The sequence below is a fragment of the Athalia rosae genome, chromosome 3 (assembly GCF_917208135.1).
Source record: "Athalia rosae chromosome 3, iyAthRosa1.1, whole genome shotgun sequence".
Taxonomy (NCBI): domain Eukaryota; kingdom Metazoa; phylum Arthropoda; class Insecta; order Hymenoptera; family Athaliidae; genus Athalia; species Athalia rosae.
Genome location: NC_064028.1, coordinates 19,003,671 through 19,025,886, shown reverse-complemented (window position 1 = coordinate 19,025,886; position 22,216 = coordinate 19,003,671). Strand labels below are relative to the sequence as shown.

At 37.4% G+C, this 22,216-nt stretch overlaps 6 protein-coding genes and 1 long non-coding RNA gene across 32 annotated transcripts in view; 3 read left to right on the top strand and 4 right to left on the bottom strand.

Annotated features, from left to right (window-relative positions):
• The window catches only part of LOC105689796 (TLD domain-containing protein 2), a 54,725-nt gene extending 51,827 nt beyond the window's left edge, over window positions 1-2,898 (top strand). For all 19 annotated transcript variants that reach the window (XM_048652763.1, XM_048652766.1, XM_048652764.1 and 16 more), the window contains 3 exons: window positions 231-512; window positions 588-757; window positions 833-2,898. In XM_048652763.1, coding sequence (XP_048508720.1) covers window positions 231-512; window positions 588-757; window positions 833-968 — 588 coding nt within the window. In that variant the 3' untranslated portion in view covers window positions 969-2,898. The remainder of the gene's footprint in view (window positions 1-230; window positions 513-587; window positions 758-832) is intronic.
• A 3,336-nt stretch (window positions 2,899-6,234) lies between these two features.
• Window positions 6,235-8,715, bottom strand: LOC105689759 (carboxypeptidase B-like). 2 transcript variants are annotated; one of them, XM_048652784.1, is made up of 7 exons: window positions 8,398-8,715; window positions 8,120-8,314; window positions 7,756-7,896; window positions 7,407-7,540; window positions 7,155-7,330; window positions 6,834-7,065; window positions 6,235-6,758 (listed from the first exon to the last, which is right to left on the bottom strand). In XM_048652784.1, the coding sequence occupies exons 1-7, from the start codon at window positions 8,657-8,659 to the stop codon at window positions 6,384-6,386; spliced, it is 1,515 nt and encodes a 504-aa protein (XP_048508741.1). In that variant the 5' UTR covers window positions 8,660-8,715; the 3' UTR covers window positions 6,235-6,383. The 2 variants fall into 2 exon arrangements, with proteins under 2 accessions (XP_048508741.1, XP_012262450.2); XM_012407027.3 differs by lacking the exon at window positions 7,756-7,896 and having other exon boundaries at window positions 8,398-8,690.
• LOC125500311 lies at window positions 8,690-9,291 on the bottom strand. Its single transcript, XM_048652798.1, has 2 exons — window positions 9,088-9,291; window positions 8,690-8,833 (listed from the first exon to the last, which is right to left on the bottom strand). Exons 1-2 carry the CDS (start codon window positions 9,289-9,291, stop codon window positions 8,690-8,692), a joined length of 348 nt encoding a protein of 115 aa, XP_048508755.1.
• On the bottom strand, window positions 8,940-13,105 carry LOC105689772 (probable pre-mRNA-splicing factor ATP-dependent RNA helicase mog-4). 2 transcript variants are annotated; one of them, XM_012407043.3, is made up of 12 exons: window positions 12,801-13,105; window positions 12,542-12,710; window positions 12,228-12,469; window positions 11,928-12,130; window positions 11,541-11,836; window positions 11,140-11,444; window positions 10,887-11,044; window positions 10,520-10,793; window positions 10,023-10,458; window positions 9,837-9,942; window positions 9,590-9,766; window positions 9,031-9,480 (listed from the first exon to the last, which is right to left on the bottom strand). In XM_012407043.3, the coding sequence occupies exons 1-12, from the start codon at window positions 12,967-12,969 to the stop codon at window positions 9,349-9,351; spliced, it is 2,667 nt and encodes an 888-aa protein (XP_012262466.1). In that variant the 5' UTR covers window positions 12,970-13,105; the 3' UTR covers window positions 9,031-9,348. The 2 variants fall into 2 exon arrangements, with proteins under 2 accessions (XP_048508736.1, XP_012262466.1); XM_048652779.1 differs by lacking the exon at window positions 12,801-13,105 and having other exon boundaries at window positions 8,940-9,480; window positions 12,209-12,469; window positions 12,542-12,683.
• LOC105689937 (intraflagellar transport protein 80 homolog) lies at window positions 13,097-16,909 on the top strand. The gene is made up of 15 exons (XM_012407326.3): window positions 13,097-13,338; window positions 13,419-13,597; window positions 13,667-13,777; window positions 13,837-14,015; window positions 14,096-14,185; window positions 14,253-14,390; window positions 14,483-14,607; window positions 14,711-14,959; window positions 15,046-15,209; window positions 15,280-15,477; window positions 15,553-15,703; window positions 15,787-16,081; window positions 16,150-16,289; window positions 16,375-16,513; window positions 16,603-16,909. Exons 1-15 carry the CDS (start codon window positions 13,244-13,246, stop codon window positions 16,684-16,686), a joined length of 2,337 nt encoding a protein of 778 aa, XP_012262749.2. The 5' UTR covers window positions 13,097-13,243; the 3' UTR covers window positions 16,687-16,909.
• On the bottom strand, window positions 16,713-19,807 carry LOC105689939 (bcl-2-related ovarian killer protein-like). Of its 6 annotated transcripts, none has more exons than XM_048652793.1 (5): window positions 19,441-19,807; window positions 18,199-18,461; window positions 17,752-18,079; window positions 17,220-17,669; window positions 16,713-17,090 (listed from the first exon to the last, which is right to left on the bottom strand). In XM_048652793.1, exons 3-5 carry the CDS (start codon window positions 17,998-18,000, stop codon window positions 16,971-16,973), a joined length of 819 nt encoding a protein of 272 aa, XP_048508750.1. In that variant the 5' UTR covers window positions 18,001-18,079; window positions 18,199-18,461; window positions 19,441-19,807; the 3' UTR covers window positions 16,713-16,970. The 6 variants fall into 6 exon arrangements, with proteins under 6 accessions (XP_048508750.1, XP_012262753.1, XP_048508751.1 ...); XM_012407330.3 differs by having other exon boundaries at window positions 18,285-18,461; XM_048652794.1 differs by lacking the exon at window positions 18,199-18,461 and having other exon boundaries at window positions 19,415-19,807.
• On the top strand, window positions 18,468-20,826 carry LOC125500312. The gene is made up of 2 exons (XR_007277633.1): window positions 18,468-18,953; window positions 19,082-20,826. It is a non-coding gene; the product is annotated as an uncharacterized LOC125500312 (long non-coding RNA).
• Window positions 20,827-22,216: the final 1,390 nt, after the last annotated feature.

The window sequence follows — 22,216 nt, the reverse complement described above, 5'->3', positions numbered from 1 at the left end:
TATGTTCTATCTGCCAAGTTTGCTCATTTATTCTTAGGGGCCTAATTCACCTTCTCCCTGCATATATATCCTTAAACGTACTCGCGTTCGGATGCACCTGCCTGCTGCAGGGTTGCTCGTCAATCCGAGCCACTGGCACTTTGCACATTAACTTAGGCTCGATAGTTACCTATAGATTTGCCAACGTAGCAATCAATTGTGCAACTAATTTCATGTTTTCCGTTCCTCAGGTGCTGTCGATGAGCGAGGAGCTCAGGCGAGCCTTGTATGCCACCAATGCTACATCACTCGATACAGAAGTGATAGTACCGGATCTAGTTGGCAATACAGAAATACTAGGCGATGAACACAGGGAGCATTTGTGCCGTCATTTACCTGCGAGAGCTGAAGGCTATCTTTGGACGCTTGTTTTCAGCACCAGCCAACATGGATTCAGTTTGAATAGCATGTACCGTAAAATGCACAGGCTCGAAAGCCCCATATTGTTGGTCATAGAGGATACCGGAGGAAATGTATGTCTTCTGAAAAGTGATCGGCATCGAATCGAGGAGTAGTTTGAAATTGTCAACTTTTCGTCCTACTTTCAGGTCTTCGGCGCTCTGACCTCCTGCTCCCTGCACGTCAGTGACCATTTTTATGGCACAGGTGAATCACTGCTGTTCCGGTTTACACCAAAGTTCCAAGCTTTCAATTGGACTGGAGATAACCTTTACTTCATAAAAGGAAACAACGAGAGTCTTGCCATTGGGGCTGGAGAGTAAGTACCCATCTTTTCCAAATCAGTTCTTAGTTGCCTCGAGAAGTATCATTCATTTAAATCGTCATTGAACAGTGGAAAGTTTGGGCTCTGGTTGGACGGTGACCTATACCAGGGTAGAACGCAATCGTGCAGTACGTACGGTAACGAACCCCTCGCACCGCACGAAGACTTTGTCGTCAAGACGCTCGAGTGCTGGGCCTTTGTGTAGGATACACTTTTACCGATCACCCCCTTGCCTTGAAACCGCTCGTTGCGGTCGGACCTTAATTGAGCTTTGCCGTTACGTACCTACCTACTTACACCAAGGTTGAGAAAAAGCTATCGAACGAGAATTACCAGGACACAGGAGCGAAGATATAAATAGGTAACAGTGCTTTACCGTGTAACGACGATACACCAATATAACAACGATAGAACAGGGATCCTTCTGTAGAAAATGAAACGAAAAAAACATACAAATTGAGTCAATGATCCCATTGATGCATTATTACCGAACGACAATAAGTCTGATCCAACGAAATTCGTCGTCGTCGTCGTCATCGTCGTTGTTGTATGGTCGATGTTGTTGGTGTTGCTGTTCCCCAGTTCCTGTATCTCTAAATATGTTTGACAGGGATACGATCAAGGAGTAGATTTCCATAGACGTATCAATTACGAGAATAGAACAGAGGCCAAACAAGTTTGATGTATAGGATATCCGCTAAGTTGCTAATTACCAAACGAAATACTATGTTGCGTTGTCTAACTGTTAATTATTTTTTTAAAAATCAAATAATCCTAAACTGTATTTATTTTATTTTTTACCATTACTTTAAATTAATCATTCAAATAAATAGCTGTTGCATATCAATACATATTACTCGTCTATCCGGAGTATCCGGTGATAGAGCCTGCGATGTGATAGTAACACCATGATTATTAAGGGGGGTATTCAAGTTTTAAGTATAATCAGTAATTGTTTGAATTACCAAACATACATAGTGTTGTCTATCCGATGTTTATTGTCTGTTCTCACGCTGAACTTTTTTTTAGCTTCGATACTCCATATTGAAATCCGACGAAATGTTATGCGGAAGATAGGTGTATGCATATAAACGGAAAGATAAGAAATAAACAAACAAACAAACATAACGCTATGGTATATTAACCGTTTGTTCATGTGTAGATAGTGTAGATAAAGTGTGGAGCTGTAAAGATGATAGAGAAATGAAGATGAGTCATAGTATAGAAAAAAAAAAGGAAGTTTGAAAAGATTTAAACAATTAATTGGGAAATGTGAGGCTAGAGAAAAATTGAGGGAGGGAGAGAGAAAGAGATAGATATATTATGTGTGTATATAACAGTATATGCATATATTATATATATACCTTGCATACATAGATATGTATATGTTGTTGTATTAAACGACGATGCTGTATGTATATCAACGTTAAAGTTAACATTAACAATTAATGTCAAGAAATTATATACTGATGTAACGATTTAGGCAATACACGTAGAATGCTGTTGATGATGATCTAACGCATCCAGAATGATGTGCGTAGCCTGCGTAGAGATCTATAGTATGTATGATACATAGCACATCGGGTTGTCGGCCGTATATTGTGTACATTTGAGTACGTAAATACTACAACGTAAATGAACTTGAGAGAGAAAATAAGAAGAATAAACAATATACATGGAAAAAAGAATTTCACGAAAAAGGAGATAATGATAACAAAACGTCGTTATTTTTATCGCAAAAAACCCCGGTTCGAACCGTAAGATTATCGTTACAGTTCAATAAATAAAAATCTCAATGAAAACAGAAAATGATGAAAACCTGCACGTTCTCACTATCGTTTTTATCCTTGTTCCTTCGTTTAAGTTTCGGATGTTTTTTTTTTTTTTTTTCTTTTTTCATCTTTTTACGGAGCATCTATCATACGAGCTTTCAAAATCCTAAACCTGTGAACAGCAATTTTATTCTGAAGAAAAAAAAAATTGAGATCAATGCAAGAGAATATTCACTGTAAATTTTGAAGGGGTTTGATAATCGGGGTGGACGCCCGTTTTTAACACCGCTAGTTTCTTGCTGTTAGACATTTATTATTGTATATGTGTAAAAGTTGTATGAAATAAATGATTTAGATATTGCATAGATCGTATATTACGAAGTGTACCAAAAAATTCAAATATATATTGTACGGTACTATACAGAAAAATCACAGACCTTCAGGTACATTGTTGAATAATATTGACATTGCCTAAAAAATATATATATTTGCTGAAAGCTAGCGCTAGAAAATTATTCGAAAATGATCACGCGCATGGTAGGTCTAGACGTTTGCCTCGCTGCTAGCTTGCTAGTTATGTTGTTATAAATTAGACACGAGAATATAAAACACAAGCATCCAATAGTCCGTAGGTGGTTAAACATGTATATCCGTTGTTATTATGATTAACATTATTATTATTGTTATTATGGTTATTCATATTTTTGTCATCATAAGCATAATCAGTGAACATCAGTGAAGTTGGTAGTAATCTTAAATGTATACATATTATATCATACTGTATACAACGCGATAATTAATATAGTGCCCATAAAATATTGTTGCATGTATACATATACATACATGATAATATACATAGTTGATAAACATTATATATACCTATATGTATAGTACAATTAGTGAATCAACGTATTTTCTGATATTCACAGTAATCGTTGTAAACGCCACACAGCTTTTGTGGTCAATATATACCTATCTTATGAAATGTGCATACAAATATGTATACATACATACATTGCCTATTGATGGTTGAGCGGAGCAGTAATGTGTCTATTTGGCTATGAAATGCATTGCACATGGAGTATGTAATCCGTCTCGAAAAGGTTAAAGTGCGCATGTAGACTAATAAGCTCAAGAGATCGGATATTCTTGTATCAAATTCTGAGATACGATATCGCTCTGCTCAGCCATCGATATATTATACACAAACATCTATTACATCATGCGAACATCTCAAAGAAAACTATTTTTATTTATAAAAAATTTTGTGGTCAATGAAAAGAAACACTGAAATACAGACACAAAAACTATCGAAGAAATATATGATGCAGTACAAACGTTTAAGAAGATAATAATTCATTCACTGTTTTATTTCGAACTCATCTATTTTATTTTTATTTTTTCCTTTCTCTGTTCCGACCATCAATTGTTCGAACACGCATTGATCGAACGATTACAATAACAATAATAATAATGATAATTATAGTTATAAAAATTTGGATTACGACGTTAATACGCTAATTGTTTCTCTGGAACGAATCACGCCAATGCAATTGCTTTCCATATTGATGCATAAATTATTTACCGTTAAATCGGTGAGTTTCATGAATCACGGTATAAAGTAGATTTATCGATGGCCGTGTCGTCGTGCTAAAATAAAAAGCATAAAACAAAATAATGACAAATACCTAATCAAAGAGTAAGTTGTTATATCGTTATCGAATAACATAATGATAATCCCCAATCGTTAACGTTATAGAACTGTTTGTATAAAGATCACACGAGGAATAAGAAAGAAAATCTAGTAACTAATAATGATAATGATAACATGATGTATGAAAATCAATCCCTATTGTATAAAAATCGATTACACTCGGCGCGGTAAGTCCCAATAAATCCCTGAAATGAAATAGTTATATATCAGCGACTTAAACCTTTGTATTTGTACACCGTTTTAACAATTGATAAAAAAAATAAGAGAAGAAAAATTAAACACTTCGTTATTTTCATCTGTAACTTGGCAGAGGTATATATATATTCATGTACGTATATATATGTAACAATATGTATACGTATATGAATTTTTTTTTGTTTCTGTTACCTAATACCATTATCAGGGTAATAAGGGACTTTATTTTTGCTGCTAATTGTACGGTTTATTAATTATACCAAATTTGTATAATTCATTGCGGTGAACCAAAAAACTTTTTCAAACATTGTCAATTAATATAATTAGTACAATTCAGACTGACTAAAGGGATTGATTACATCTTATATACAGATTCTATTACATAAAGATGGATACAATATAATAGTATGTATAACGCATATTACATAACGCTAATTTAGACCCATTGAATGCCGTTGATTTCCATCTCATAAACCAAAAAACTTGAAAACGGCAGAGTGTTCGTTGTCGTCGTCACAGTCGTCAGGGATTAGATAATCTGTAAATTTTCATTTCATTTATTTATTCATTTTTTTATATCCTCCACGTTGCAAAGGGTAATTAGAGATTGATCGAATCTTAGCCAATACAAAGAATTTTTCTTTCTAGATGGAATAGATATCAATGTTACAATTACCGCGTTTGAAGTAGACGTATAAAAAGCATAGTGAATCGTCGTTCTAGCTTCGATCACGACGGATACCTGTGGCTTTGTGTGATAAATCTATACTTACGATTAAGTATACTTGAAACCGGGATTCTTAGGCGATGAAAACTTTCACTCTCAAGACAAATAAATGACCAGACTCGAGCGATCACCTTTCTAAATTCACTGGACCAATTGTTCAAATAATATATATATTATTACATGATTTTCATCGACGTGATTCCATGTGCGGTATTTGAAAAAAAAAGAAAGAAAAAGAACAATCTCGGTCGCATACCTAACTAACAATAAGTATATGATAAAATATAGCCTATATTTACAACTAGAATCTTGTCGACGGATCACGGATGATTATAATCTGAAGTTTAAATTGAAACGCGCTATGTACACATATTTATTGATGTATATATATTATATTATTGCTACTATAAGGATCTGACATGATCACGGCATTAATTAATCACGTATAATCTAGGTAAAAACCCACTCAGTCAATATTGTTAAGTAAGGAAGAAATTAAAATTGTAATGGAATATTATAGTCTTGTTAGAGCAGAAGAAGTAAAGATAAAAAGAAATCGTTAACCGATATATGTATGCATATATTATACATATATTCATACGGGTCGTGTGTTTATTCATATAATAAATAGTGGTGTGAGCGGTTATATATATATATACATAGGTGCATCTGTATGAGCGCATGTGTGTATACGTATATGTATATATGTATAAATATATTCAATAAAGCACCGATCACGGTATGAAATATTCATTTAAATCGAGAAAGTCGCGTCTGTCCGTTCCCTCAACCGTAAAACATTGACTGAAGGATGTTCTTCAACGCTTCAGTCAACACGTAAAATTATTCATCGGAAAAAACGCTCTGTAAAATTGAAATTATTAACACGCGCGCTTTGCGGCAAATATAGTTAATTGAAGCGCTACCCATGGCAGCTCGATACAGTATTTCGATATGTATTTCTGACAGATTTCTTACGCTCAACGTAATTGATTAATTTTTTTATATTCGGAAAGATTATCTTCAAATAGTTTCTCTCATATAGGAAGATATTAGAAGTATGTCATTTTTATCTTATTTATTATATCACAAATTATTACTGGGTTACAAAAGTGAAAATGGAGATGCGACGCCAAATAAATAATCAAAGGATAATCTGTGAAATAACTTATAGGATTTAGGATAAAAAATATGTTCTGAAACGATGAATAATCACTGTGCCCTATCGACCTGCTTCACAGCTTTGGCAATTGTCTGTACGGAAGCAAGAGCTTCCTTGGCTGTTGGAATTATGTGTGCGGCAGGTAGAATAAATCCATGCCTCCCTTGATCTCTCAGCTCAATTGTATAACTATATTTTATTTTAGCAACAGCTTTTGCCCAATCGTCGGCTCCCCCAGATGCTGGGTATAAAACTGTAGCACTGTTTCCAACAGTGTACACGCTTCCAACCCCACCAGCTGATTTCATTGCTGCTGCTGCCTGTCTTCCAACCCTTTCTAGGTCAGCGTAATCTGGTGGTACACGTTTGTCGTAACCCCAAGGGTAGAGAATAAACTGGCCATAGCTATGGAAGGTCAAATAGGCCTAGAAATAAAATAATAAAAGCGATTACGAGTCAACGTCAGCAATGGTGCACCTGTTGGCATCCTTGGATCTTACCTTGAAGTTTGCGGCACTTGTTTTGAAAAATTGCTCGATGGCCTTGGTCTCAGGTTCGGAAAAAGGTCCAGTGCCGGCAAATATTTCTCTACATGGCTGTTTACTGCTACCCTGACCACCCCATCGATAACCAAAGTTCCTGTTCAAGTCAGCTCCGATGCAAACACCACCTTTCTCAGGATTTCCTCTGTTTTTTCTCCATAACCGATCACCTCGGAACGTGTATTCGTACCTAAATAAAGGTATTGAGTCACCACATTCATTGAGTATAGAGAAGTGGTCAAAAAGTCTCTTAGAGTGACAAGAAAATGTAAAACTTACCCATCAGGGTTTACAACGGGCAAAATATAATAGTCTTCTTCAAGCTCCTCGCTGTTTTCTACCAAATAATTAATAATGTAAGTTACAGCTGCAGGTGATATCCATTCTCGGGCATGAATTCCTCCATCAATCCATAGCGCTGGTGCTCTAGGCTTACCATTACTGATTCTTAATACCTATAAATAATAATGTGGATCATTAAACGAACAATAGAGCCTTACTTGATACAAATAAAGGAAATGACCTCGTTACCTTTAATGGGCGACCTTCAACTGAATTTCCTATGGACATAACAGAGCAAAGATCGGGGAAAGTCTGTGCCAGATAATCTAAGTAGCCATAGATATCGTCCAGTCGATGATAGCTAGACCACTCCATCCGGTGACCTGATGAAAAGCTCTCAATCAAATATAGGGGCTGCGATCTTATCAAAATCCTCACGATCTTAGATAGATCCAGGGAGTGATAGTTACCTCTATAGCAAGTTTTCTACGAATTACAGTTTAGTTACAGAGATCTTTCTAAGTTCCCCATCTTTCACATCGCTCTGAAAGTTTCTAAAATCGTGAGAGCTTTCATCCCCATAAGTTTATGCGCTCACCCCTGTAAGGCCATAAGCTGCTATCACTACTAGCTATAGAATAACGGGGAACAGGATATGGATATCTGGAAGCCCGTAACCGCATCCGTACCCTGCTCCCTAGCACCCTGGCACCTGTACCCTGCCACCAAATGCGTCGTGCTAAAAAGTAACTGCGCGCATCAGCAGAAATGATTGGATAGAATAATAAATACTCGCTTGTTTCTATAAAGTACCGTTCCAATGAGTTCAATGCATCAGATTGAATTATTCATTAGGAAAAAGTTCGTGCTTTGACTATGAATCATGCTACAAAAGCCATGTACATATTCGTTTGATTTCAAAAGCTCTATCATGCATATTAATTGTTAGTTATAAAAAAAACCTTTGCGGCCCTCAAGTTCTTCCATTGATTCTAACGAGGGTATTGGATTTTCCTGATCTATGGCTTGCTGTAGATCCGGAATTATCACATCGTAATTGACCTGCCTTTCCCTGAGGAATCTTGTCACCCTAGGAATGACATCTGGACGTACCAAAACATCCACCGCTGTACCATTCCCTACCCATGTTGACACATCTGTTGAAAATACATAAAAGAAATTATGGATATCACAAGGCAATGATAACATTGTTGTAGAGGTATAAATTCAGCAAACATACCTCCAGTGTCTTGAAGGTAAGACACAAACTCGTACTGATCATTAGTAGCTACTACTCTCCAGACTTGTGCACCTTCGTAGGTGACACGATCTTCCGGTATTTCAACGGCTCTTACTACGACCGCATCTGTCGCATCCGGCAGAACGGGGACGCTGACGACGAGGTCAAAAGCTCCAAGAAACACGACCGTACCAAAAAAAATCCAGGGGAAAATCTGCGGACACCGCGTACGGCAAGTCGATGACACCGCGTGCCGGTGCATTGTCCCCAACTGAAATTACCGCTGTTCGTGTTACCTCTTTATATATCGAAGATGTTGAACCCCCTCGCGGGAACTGGGGACCGAAGATCGTCTAACGGTACTCGGAGAACTCGGTGAGTATGTGTGCCTGTCGTAAACACGGGTATGCATATTAGGTACGCAGGAGTGGGACGGCTAAAAAATGAAATGTGTGATGATAAATATACACCAAACAACTTCGGGGAAGTTCAAACCAGAAGCTGTTTGGCAACTCTGCCTGGAATCCGAAGTTACAAAGTTGTCGTGACGCAAAGTACAAATTATCTGCACGAGAGACGCGCAATTTTTCTCAATTTTTCACAGTCGAGCGTGAGAAAAAAATGTACGCGATCTTTATTTTCATTATTTTTATTATAAATTTGATTCTGTTCGAGTTGAATAACACTCACGGTAATCGCAGAATTAACTACCGTTTCGCCGCACTGACTTTCGAGAGTTCGATGGCACGAGACCGATAACAATTCGGGTGGAAGTCTCGCAATCCGGTATTGCCGTAACAGTAAAGGCTTAAGATCAACAAATTCAACAGAGAACATTCTAGAGTCCATTTCTTTGGCGATGCGCAACCACGTTCCACTGAAGGATATGTCCATTGATAACTTTGTTAAATAACGATGGTCCACACGGTTGTTTATGGCGAATTTTTTTCATCAGTTGGTCCCATCGGGACGAGATCTACCAGCAACCTTGGGCATTTTCTTATTTGTTGAATCTTCCAGTTCCTTTGGCTTGTAATAATGCGGTGCCACTTCCAGTAGCCATTTGCTCTCGATCTCTGTTACCTGAAAATTAATTCCCATCAGCAATCATTTGTTCATTTGAAAAATTGAAAATCGCACCAATAAACAGCTTGATAAATGAATTTGAATGAATTCATGAAGTTCTCATCACCTGCCGCATAAATTCTTTAGTTGTGAATACAAGCTCGTGATACAGCAGCCATCGCGGCAATTCTTGGAACAGAGAACTATTTGGATGGATCGAAACAGTTTGATTGTGTTTCGCTGTTTTATAATGACCGCCCTTCGACAATCGCGAGACGTGATAAAAGTAACCTGCCGTTATTGCCTGGAAAAAATATATGTCAGCAATGCGACGAACACAAATACAACGAAAATTTATCCAAAATTCATTCTACCTTTCTTATATTAATAGTTTCATCGATTCCTGAGACAAGTTCCATTTCAACTCTCTGCATTAGACCTACGAGCTGCTCTCGAACGTCTCTTGCTCGTTTCATTGATCTACCGTTGAAATAAACACATTTTATTGCCCCGGCGGAAATTTGCTTAAATATAAGATACGGTTCAGAGAGGGAACTGACCTGTGCTGGATGAAATTTTCGTAACACCAATGCGTACTGAAATCACTTTGCTGCCACTGATTGTATACATTTAATAATGTGAGATGATCTCCACCAGGCACGTGAAAATTCTTTCTCGCAGTGTCCGCATGAATGATCTTGTCTTTGGGGCGATAAAAGATTGCTCCATTGACCGAGAGCATAGCAGCAATAGTTGCTATTTCCTCCGAACAACGATACCGTTCACTAGCCAACAGCATTTTAGCCATCATCGGATCTAGAGGAAACTCTGCCATCCTCCGTCCAAGTTTCGTTAACTCTCCACGATGATTCAGAGCTCCCAAGGCGTACAGTTGTTCCAACGCAAGTACCAGTGTCTCATGGGGCGGAGGATCGAGGAAGTCAAAATGAACCAAATCGTTGATGCCAAGTGCTTTGAGCGTCAATACTGCGTTACCTGTAAGTACGATTTTGGAGGTAAATTGTTTGACAGAAATGTTATGAATATACTACTTTACCGAGATTAATCCTTTGTATTTCTGGGACAGTATTGTCCTCTAGTTCATGCTGATAAGCCCACGCAGTGTACAACCTGAAGCATTTCCCAGGTGCTACTCTGCCCGCCCTGCCTGCTCTTTGATTGGCGGAGGCTTTGCTGATCGGAACTACCATTAAGCTCTCCATCCCGGTTCGAGAATTGAAATTATTCTGTTTGGCAAAGCCTGGATCGATTACATAGACGATATTGTCTATTGTCAATGACGTCTCTGCTATATTCGTGGCTAGAACCACCTGCCAAGAAATAATCAGAACCCATATTATCGAGTAAATGTGTCTGTTGAGCGAGGAAATATTGAAAACCGTGTAATTGTCGAACGACGATACCTTGCGAGCACCAGGAGGTGTAGGCTGAAATATTTTTGCCTGCATATCGCTGGGCAAGTTGGCGTAGACAGGTAAAATAAGAAGCTCAGCTAATTTAGTCCCTAGTCTCCTTACACGTTCTTGCAGCATCTCCTGGCAAGTCTCTATCTCGTCCTGACCTTCAAAGAGTGTTGATTACATTTGTGATTAAATTCAAACGAAATAGTAACGCGAACAATGCGATAACGTATAACTGTAAATGAGAATAATTTACCGGTGAGGAAGACAAGGATATCTCCGTGTGGTTGCGTAGCATGTATTTGAAGGATAGATACAACGCAAGCGTCGATGTAGTCTGCCTCAGGTGCCTTTGTATAGTAAATGTCGACAGGAAATCGTCTACCGGGAATACGAAAAATTGGAGCATCGTCGAAAAATTCACTGAACTTGGTAGCATCCAATGTAGCTGAAGATATCAACAGCTTGAGGTCTGTACGAAACCGGGTTATGTCTTTGACCAATCCAAATAGAATGTCAGTGTGTAACGTTCGTTCGTGAGCCTCATCTATAATCATCACACTGACGATCGAACAATGCCAGATTGAAAATGAATTACATGTATATCATTGGATGAATTACTGCAATATTGTTTAGAACTTAGTGTATGTTGTTCACCTGTAAGTGGCAAGGTCGGGTTCACTGAGGAATTCACGATGCAGCGTACCATCGGTCATGTATTTGATACGAGTTCGTTGAGAAGTACAGTCTTCAAAACGAATAGCATATCCAACTTCATTTCCAAGTTTTACTGCCATTTCGTGTGCAACCCTAGCCGCTACAGACATGGCAGCTACTCTTCTTGGTTGAGTACACCCTATGATCTTACCATCTTCGGCATAACCTGCCTGATAAAGATACTGAGGAATTTGTGTAGTCTTTCCAGAGCCAGTTTCTCCTTCAATGATCAATACCTGGGACAAACATACGGGAACATGTTGAAACCTGAATAAAGAACTATCACAATGGGAATGAAAAACAATGGACGGCGAATAAAAATTCTACCTGATGATCCCTGATAGCCTGTATCAAGTCATGCTTGAAGGGATATATGGGAAGACTTTTTTGAGTTTCTTCAATGGTAGTCAATGTTTTTCCTTCCCTTGGTGGTGAAAGAACACGCTTCTTTTCTTTAGAAGTACCTGGTATTTGTAAAGCCTGGACAAACTCTACTTCATCTTCTAATAATAAATCGTAGTCTTCTTTAGCTAGAGAAATCAATAATTTGATCAGTAATCAATAATCTTAATCTTTTGTAATTTTTGGTGAAGATGGAATGTACCTACTAAAAATATGCCATGGTACCTTTTCTATCTTTGGCTCCGAATCGAAAGACTGCAGATGACATTTGGTCGGATTCCCATTTGCTTTGTTCGGACTGAGGTGGCTCCAAATCGATAACTTCAGGTTCAACGGCATCTTTGCCTCTTTCATGAGGCATATGATATCTCTGTACTCGTTCCATTTCGCGTGCTTTTTCATGTTCCTTAGCCAATTGTAGTAATTGTTTCTTATGTTCACGCTCTCTTTTCTCTCGTTCCGTTAAGCTAGGAAGAACATTAGAATAAGAACCATCCAACTAAAGAGCATCGAGTACTTATAATAAGGCCGACACTCACATCTGATCTTCGAAAAGATATTCATCATCGAGAATATCAGCTTCTAGTTCAGCCACCTTGTCTTCCTTTCGCTTTTCCAAATATTTTCTACGGGACTCCACTCTAAGCTTTGGAACGAGCCTATCTCGGGATTGTACCTCCATGATTTTGAGTCTCTTTGCTGCTTCCGCTAAAAATTAAATGATAATCTCTTTAAGAGTCACCACTTCTGACCCACTAAAAGTTTGAAAATAATTGACTACATTTGCTATCAACTTACCAGCTCCAGACCCAGCTGGGGTAGCAACCTTGCGTACCTTGGTGTCATCCTTGGATTTGAGACGACGTGCAAATTCATCTCTTTCCTTGATATCCCTCTTTCGCCTTTCCTCTTCACTGTCGCTATCACTTCCTTCCGTCGAGGATTCTTTCCGCCGGTATTTGCTCATTTTATATCGGTCGAATACTGAAGCGCATACGTATGATGAGTGTTTGTAATCGAAGCGATGCAACGTTTTACTTTCACAAATATAACCTCGCCAACTACAACGTTTGTCAGCTGTCCCGGCAAGAGTGAGCCAGGCAAAGCATGAATAGTTGCCTACACAAGGGGTAGTTGTGCACGTGTTGTCATGACAACGTTTTCAGACGAAACTTCAAAACACTTTCATAACACAAATGCAGAAAAGATTGTTCGCTGGGTAGGTAATTTAGAACAAGGATATGAGGTTTAAAATATCGCTGCGAAATAACGACGGGCATAAAGGGTTGGTAGCGTGTATTGCTTGGAATGCCAGTGAGGATATATATTCTTGTGGGTATGTACTATACTTAATTACGACTCTAATGAATTGGCGGCAAGTTATATTTTTGTACTGAAACATTCTCTCACCGATAGGGAAGATCACCTTTTATTATGCTGGAAGTTAGAGGGTGGAATTGCACATCCATCGGTAATTACAACATTCCCAGCAGACTTCTGTCCAACAGATATGCAATGGCATCCTCGTCCCACAAATACAAGCACATCTTCCAAAAAACAATCTCTCGATGTCCTCTTGATCTCAACTGCCGATGGTGAGATACCTTAATCAATTTCATTGTCGTTTAATATGCTATTGAATACTGATGTAATGTTTCACATAGGCAAATTCCACTTGGTTAATAAGACTGGCCGTATAGAGAAAAGTGTGGATGCGCACAAAGGTGCAACGCTTGTGGGGAGGTGGAATAACGATGGTTCGGCTCTGCTCACCGGTAAGTGAGAACTCAGTGGCTAGTATACATCAATATTCTCTTGAGTAATGCAATTACAGCGGGAGAGGATGGACTCATAAAAATATGGTCTCGCAGTGGCATGCTTCGTTCTACAGTAGTCAGGGGTGGACAGCCAGTCTTGAGCGCAGCTTGGAGTCCAGACAGTTTGTCGATTTTATATACACTAGGAGCTCATTTGCTTGTTCAATCGTTCAACTCTAATGCAAAGCCTCACAAAGTAACATTGGATAGCAAAATGAAATCAAAGTAACCGTCTAAATTCACTTACCGACAATCAATGATCAAAATGGTTTACAGTGGCACGCACACGATGGCCTAATATTAGCCATAGCATGGAATCAGAGGAACAGTCTAATAGTGTCTGCAGGGGAAGATTGCCGCTACAAGGTCAGCATCTTTGCTCAATTTTTAGTGGTACAATGCAGTATTTAACTATTCAATAATATTCCAACAGATTTGGGATCGTACAGGGAATCAGTTATACGCCAGCAGTGCAACCGAATATCCTATCACATCAATCGCTTGGTGTGCCAACGGTGATTACTTTGCCGTTGGATCCTTCAATACAGTCAGACTCTGTGATAAAACTGGGGTATTTTTTTTTATTTACAATTATCCATATTAAGTAACCAGTAGTCGTGGTAAAATTTCAACGATCTTTGTTCGAAAATTTGTTGGTACTAGTGGTCTCATTCTTTGGAAAAAGTCGGCACCGGAAGTATTTATTCCATAGCATGGTCGAACGACGGTACACAGGTTGCAATGGCATGTGGGGGTGGTATCGTTCTCACTGCTCATGTTATCGACAGGTAAAATAGATCAATCTCCTGTACTCATCATTGAAAATATTCAGTTGCCTTATTGTTTTTAAACTTGATCATAAACTAAGGTAGGTATGTTTTATAAAATCAGACGACTTGAATGGAACAACTACGAAGCGACATTGGTAAGTCGCAAGACAATCCGAGTCAGAGAAGTTAGCAGTGAGCGTCACGAAACTCTTGACATCTCAGACCGAGTGATCAAGCTGGAATTTGGATTTGGTCATCTGGTTGTTATCACACCATCTCAATGTCATGTTTACGGAGTTGCAAACTGGAATACACCAGCAATATTTGATTTGAAGAACGGATCCGTTACCTCGGTAATTCTTGCAGACAAGTAGGTCGGAAAATTTGTCGCACGAAGATTCAATTAATACCGTCTCATTGTCAGAATGTACAGAAATTATTCTTACATATTCTCAGACATTTCATACTTGTGGAATGGAACACCATCAGCCTGTACAGTTATCAAGGTCGGTTATTGGGTGTACCACGCTGGAAAGGGATGACTCAAGAGCCGGTTCACACTTCGTGTATTGCCCTTTGCTCCGATACACTTGTTATTCGGGATCAGAGTAACGATAAATGTGAGTAACTCCATAATCTGGAACTCCTTGGGTCTTTAACAGCTTCTAATGAAAACATATTCTCTTTCAGTGCTTCACGTTATAGAAGTGTCGAGTCATAAACCAATTACCGAAGGACAACCTTACACCCACTTTCACGGGGTATCTCAGCTCTCTTTGAATCATGTCGGTAGCACTGCTGAACGACAACTGGCAGTTGTGGATGTAAACAGAGATTTATTTTTAATATCAATCAGAGCCAATGGATTTGGACGGTGCTGTAAGATCGGTGAGTATTCGAAAATGTACGCTAAGAAATTTTAATATGACTGCAAACTTAATCTGCTCCCAATAATCATGACAGCTGTCATGGCTCAGGGTATTCAATGGGCAACAGATGCCAATATTTTTGCTGCTATGTTGAACGTCACACTTTCTGTTTGGTTGTGTCCAAATTGTGTTCACTATAGCGACAGAAAAATGATACGGAAAACGAGAATTGATAGCGACAACAGGTGAACAATACATCACAAAGTCTTATACCACAGCTAATTGCTCCATAGTTTTCATAACTATATTTTGTGTTATGCATACACAGCGAATTTGGCAAACAACCGAGCATAGCGAGTGTTCACGAGGGATTAATCACTGTAAGACGTGGAGATGGTGCTTTGGTCACATCAGCCTATTACACATTCTTTATCGGATTGCATCAGCATGTGATGAATAACAAATGGAAAGATGCTCTTTCCTTATGCCGTATCGCTCAGAATGAAATACTTTGGACTTGTGTCGCAGTCTTGGCAACTGAGGCGAAAGAGTTGGACGTCGCTGAAGAATCATATGCCGCTATATGCAGGTTCGACAAGGTTGCTTATATTCAGCGTGTTAAGGTAAGATGAAATTCCAAAAAACGAATAGCCCAGCAATGATAATGAACTAATCGATATAGTATTTCCAGCAACTATCTAACAAGGTAGAGAGATTGGCTGCTATGGCATTATTAACAGGTGATTTGCTAGCGGCGGAAGGTATTCTTCTGCAAAATGGTCTTGTTGCAGAGGCAATACATACCAATCTCAAAATGTTCAACTGGAACAGGTACTTGAAATATTATATTCGTTTTCTCAAAAGATCTAGCTCCATGATCGAAATGTCAGATTCATCATTGTTTTTTTGGATTCAGAGCATTGGAGCTTGCGACAAAACATAAAAAGGAATTGGATAAAGTGTTATCAGCACGTAGAGAGTATCTCAGTATTCTTAATAAACAAGAAACTAATCCACAGTATCTAAACCACATGACGAATGAATTGAAACAGCAGGTAAGCTATACTTGTGCTTCCTAATCTACCAAGTGCTTGAACGAATAATACGATAACGTAAAATTTTTCATGGTAATTTTGGTGGGCAGCAAGATGATCTGAAGTTCGAACGAACCACAGAGTCGGAAAAGGCAGAAAACCAACCGGAAAAGTTGAGCTTTTTGGAATTATAATCACAAAACTCAGGTCAGAGTGTACGTCGAATTTTAAACCTATGTTTTATTTTTAAATAAGTCATATAATGTTACATCTACAATATTTGTTGTTATTTTATCAGTATTATAATTAGGTTTGATGTATTTTATATCAGACACTGCAGTGTCTGTCATTTGTGCTATATGTACAAGAGAGGGAAAAGAGATATTTGAATAAATCAATTCTTGTCGATACATTGAATTAGCGATGATAAAGATATCGATATGAAAATGCTACTATATTAAACAATACCATGAAAATTTCACCAATACAATAATATCACAGCTGAGAATATGGCAGTTATTAGAATACAAATGGGAAGCCTATAAACTTGCCAGATGGTTGGTTTTGGAACGGGCCTGTATCGGGTTGTGAGGGTGCTCTGAAATCATGGAAATATTATCAGCCTGCCACATTAAATTTGTACAAGATGTACGATTCTTCGGATCATCATAGACCGTGCATACGTCGCGGTTGTGAAAGCTAAGGTAATTAATGATTATTTATTTACCCATCCTCCATTCGCTTGAATCCAGGCAGCTAGATCATCTTCAAGAACCTCGGTCATGCCATGCTGAATTGCTGGTAGATATTCGGGTTTTCCTTGGCGTACACAATCTACCGCTATACCACCAGCAACAGCGTACAAAGCAATGATTTTACTCCAAGTCATCTCTCCATTTCTCAGCATTTCCCGCGACACATCAGTGAGCATATCGCTGGCCGTTTGCTCCGAACTGAAGGTACTACATCCCACTTGTCTTCCAATTCTTGTGAACAGATGAGGATGCATTTTTTCCAACTCTGCACCTATGCTCGTCAATTCTGGATAGACTTCTCGGACAACCGCACCCCCGGGAACCATTATTTCACTTCTCATTCTTTTCAATCCGAGCTTACGATGAAATATTCCGGACCGCTTTAATCTATTTCGAATATACTGGCCGCACAACGAAGTTCCCTGGGGAGGGGGGGAAATGGATAAAAAACCAACAGTTGTAACTTTAGTTATTGTCGTTGGCTATTCTACGTTCGTTGCATACCTGGGACACGGTTAATTTCACAGATGAAGATACCGATCGCCACCCAATGGTATGAGACAGTTTTCTGGAGACTACATCACTGACGTTGCTGAATCTTCGTCTCGCCGATCCAACGACGTGGAAAGTCGCTGCTTCTCCATTAGATCCAAGACCGAGCAAATTGGAATGCAAAGATGCTGCAAGGCTGCTCCTCCGATGAGTACTGGTTCCACTATCTTGGCCACGGCCACTCGAAACAATCCCTGACATAGCGAGCAATAAAATATCCTTCCATTCGTGCGATCAATTGATATACCCTCGATTACAAAGCGAGGAGGTGCGTTCTAATCTGAAAATTGTATCAACAATTTTTCTAAGTAACCGAGTCTCTTCATCGTTCGTGAGAAAGTACCGAATGACGGAATCGACTTTGCAGTAAGTACTGAAAGATGGATGAACTCTGATCACCTCTAATTATGATAATCTTTGGTGATCATGCCTATGAATAATTAATTTGATGTCATGTGAGCACGAGCTGAAGAATATTCACTCACGTCTACCCAGCTCTCCTATCGCCTGGCAACAAACGTTTCTACGCAAAAGAATCGGATGAGCAAACAGTTGTTAACATTGAGAACTCAGTTATTATGCAAAGCACGCGTTGTGTATCGTCGTTTTCGCGACCATCTGAGGAACGTTCACTGTAGTAATTATACACAAGCCCAGAAGACCTATGGAATAAAAACTTTGATGCCTATGCGAAAAAGCAATCTATAAACGCATGGATACTTATATTAACGCCGTAATTTCGTTGAAAAAATCTACTTGAAAATTTGAAATAATTCTTCGCGCGTTTTGCGGCAAAAATAGTTTACCGTTTCACCATCGATGACAGCACCGTTCGATTTGGCTCCTGGCGGGAGCGAAATAATCTATTCCTAAACTCTGTTGATGTATCTTTGCACGCGAAATCAATTACAAGACCCCGAGTCGTTAAAAAAAATTATTCACAGAACTGTAAACTAAAAAAGATAAATCCTAGCTGTCGAGGATATATTTATCTTATTATTTACCATCCGGCATACATATTTATGAGAAATATTGTATACGCGTTTAAATCTTTTTCCGGATCCGCGGCGTCGAAGAAAATATTTTCTTTGAAGTTTGGTTTGGCCAAAATCAATTCTATACCGATATGAATCTGCAAATAGTATTTATAACAGGTACGTACGTTAATCAAACTCAACTGCAACAAAGTTTTCGTGAAGATTGTTCCGACAAAAATAGAATGATGAAACTCGAAATATGTGTAAATTTGAAATTCCAATACCTTCGAATATCAATTTTCCAGAGACAAACAATTCAAAGAAACGCTCCTGACGGCATATAATAAAGAAATGTGGTCGACTGTCTTATAATGTGGTCGTCCCGCACGTGACAACAATTCTAGAACAGGATGGATGCACACACGCAAAAAATACTAATAGTATTGAACATGTATTGAGATAAAAAAAAAAAAATAATGCGGTTGCAGACATTTCAACATTCACATATCGAGGTGAATACGTAGATACGGGTGTAATAATATTCATAGACATATGAATGGTTCTGTCATCATGTGTGCTTTCGTCTAATAACACAATTAAAAACTTTCAGATCTATATATGTAGGTTTTTGAACTTACAGTAATGGTTCTACTTGCGAACTCACCATATCAATTTATGCATAATCTATAAGATACGTAAACTGATTAATGAAGCAGATGCGAAACCCTGCGTCTAATTAAACTCCATACACTAAATATCGTATAATATCGACGAATTGTGAGTAATCGTACGTATAAAACATCGCGTATATCGAATTTATGATACAATATTATCGTTGGTATTATAATAATGATTCATTGCAGTCGGAGAAATGAGTTCACAGCTTACGTGGCGCGAGCTAAAATTCCGAACTACTATTGCTTTTATATACTATACATGCTGCAAGGTGTTTCGGCCGATCTTTTCCCCCGCGCTGTTATAATACGTATAACATTACAAACGAGGGTCTTGTATTCGGTGTATAAACTACGTGCGCAAGTGGAAATATATTTACGATAATATTACCGTTAAGTCCCCCCTTCTCCCCGCCACTAAATTCACCATCGCATCGGTTACTTTCATTTTAACCAACGACGCATAGCAAAAATAAATAAATAAAACATTTCATCCGAAAGATAACTAACTAAATTAACTAAAATCTGCAGAGTAAAAATTCATTTGTACTTTCTATTTTTGTCATAAACTCTAAAACATTCGTTTAAATTCGTTTGCAATTTTTATCATATGAAATGTATGGAGCAGAGAGAAAAAAGTGGGGGAAGAGAGAGATAAAGAAGGGGGGGATATTTTATCTGTAATAGTTGTGCATGTATAAATTGAAAGACACGCCTGTATACTTATGTAATATTTATATTATAGTATTTGATTTTTTTTTTTCGTTAACAATGACGCCATTTTTTGAATAAATAATAATGATTATTTTTTTATTTTATTATTTTTTGTTTTAAAGCGTTCAAGTAAAGCCTACTATTTGCTTCGCATCACAATAATAATTTCTAATAATATGTCCTCTACACATCGATACAAACCCCCCAGCTAGTAATATTTGTTTATGTTATATACGACGAGTTTTACATAATTAATACTTTATAAAGTTTCTTTTTTTTTTACAAAGGGGACAATTCAACAATTATTACATTATTTTTGTATTCTTTCTTCTTTTCACCTCTGATCATTTGATAGTACAATAGTGATCGATGGAAAATAGAAATTTATCATCATACATTGATATGGTATTAAATCTACATGCCATGTATGCTTATAATTCACCAAAGGGATCTCTATGCGTTTTTGAATGAAGATAGGCAACATATATGAGCAGACTATACTGCGAATTTTCGAAAATTTGTCATTAATGATCACATTTATATAATTTTTGTTTTTTTTAAACACCTAGAACCAAATAAGTATATAACAATTTCATGTATCAACGGGCAACGATTTCATTTGGAAAACAGCAACAAACTAATAATAGCAACACTTAATTTTATGCACAGAAAGCTTGAAAACATTCCATACAATAAAGTATATGTATATATGTATGTATATATGTATATTTTTTTTTGCTTCGATAGTCGGGGTTTCCTAATTATTATATACCTATGTATGTTAGATCATAATAAATATAACGGTACATCATAATTTTCTATCAATTTAGGCGATTAGACTATAAATTCTTTTTTTTAACATAGGTATATATCAGCCATTCTTTTTTTCATTATTATTTGTGTATAATACTTTTTCTTATTTATTTATTTTTCTCCCATTATCTTTCAATAACTTATAGACCGCAAAATAAAATATTCAGGAAGAAAATATCAATCAGCGTTCTCGATGGCATAAATTTCTTTCTCGCATTTGTCGCACCAAACATTATCTCCAACTAATGGTTTTTCATACTGGGTATACTTAACGCTATAAAGCAATCGAACAGCACTAACGATCCCCTTGTACGGTGTTACCATACATATTCTCACATAAAAGTTTATTCGTTCGGCAACTTGTGAGCTTTTATCATACACGCGACCCTCCGCTAAGGGAGGTACTAAGAATTGATCTGATTTCAACTATATTGGCCGTTATCATTGATTTATAAAAATTTACAATCTCTCAATTGCATACTTCATAAAAGGCTATATAGTTTGTGTAAAGGTACAATGTTTTGCTTCTATACATATAATATATATTTGTTTATAGGTATAACGTGCTAAACTGATGGTCGAGATTGCGTTGGGTCAAGCTGCTCAATGATCAATTGTCAAAACGTAAACTGCAAATATACTCTAATTTTCAGTGACTAGTACTGAGCCAATCGATAAACAATATCTATATAATTCTTAATACTTTGAAAAATTACTATATGTATCATAATTCAATTTATTTCTTTTTCTTTTTTTTTTCACGTTCCAACTATACATTGATAGCGTGATAGAATTTTTATAGTATTTAAATATACTTTGGAAATAATAAAGACATTGAGAGAGGAGATAAAAAGAAAATGAACAAAAAATAAATAAATAATAAGAATTTTTGATGACAATCTTTTTTTAATACTAATTTTTCGGAATGCTAAATATAACAATAATATAATTCGCTAATAGAATTATTGGTAAATTGAAGGGAAATTTTGGAATGCGACAGCACGTTTCATGTTCATTTTTAGCGCAAAGTCCGTGTAAATGTAATTCTGATTAGAAATACAGTATTTGTTGACAAATTCTTTTAAAAAAAAATCCAATATAAGAAAAAGAAAAAGTAAGTAATAAGTAAGTCAGTAGTACGTGAACCCTTTTTTTCAAATGAGAGGTAAAGCTGCCCAATACGGTCAAACGACAAATCACGCAAAACGTCAATTTTTCAAAAGCCAAGATGATAAATAA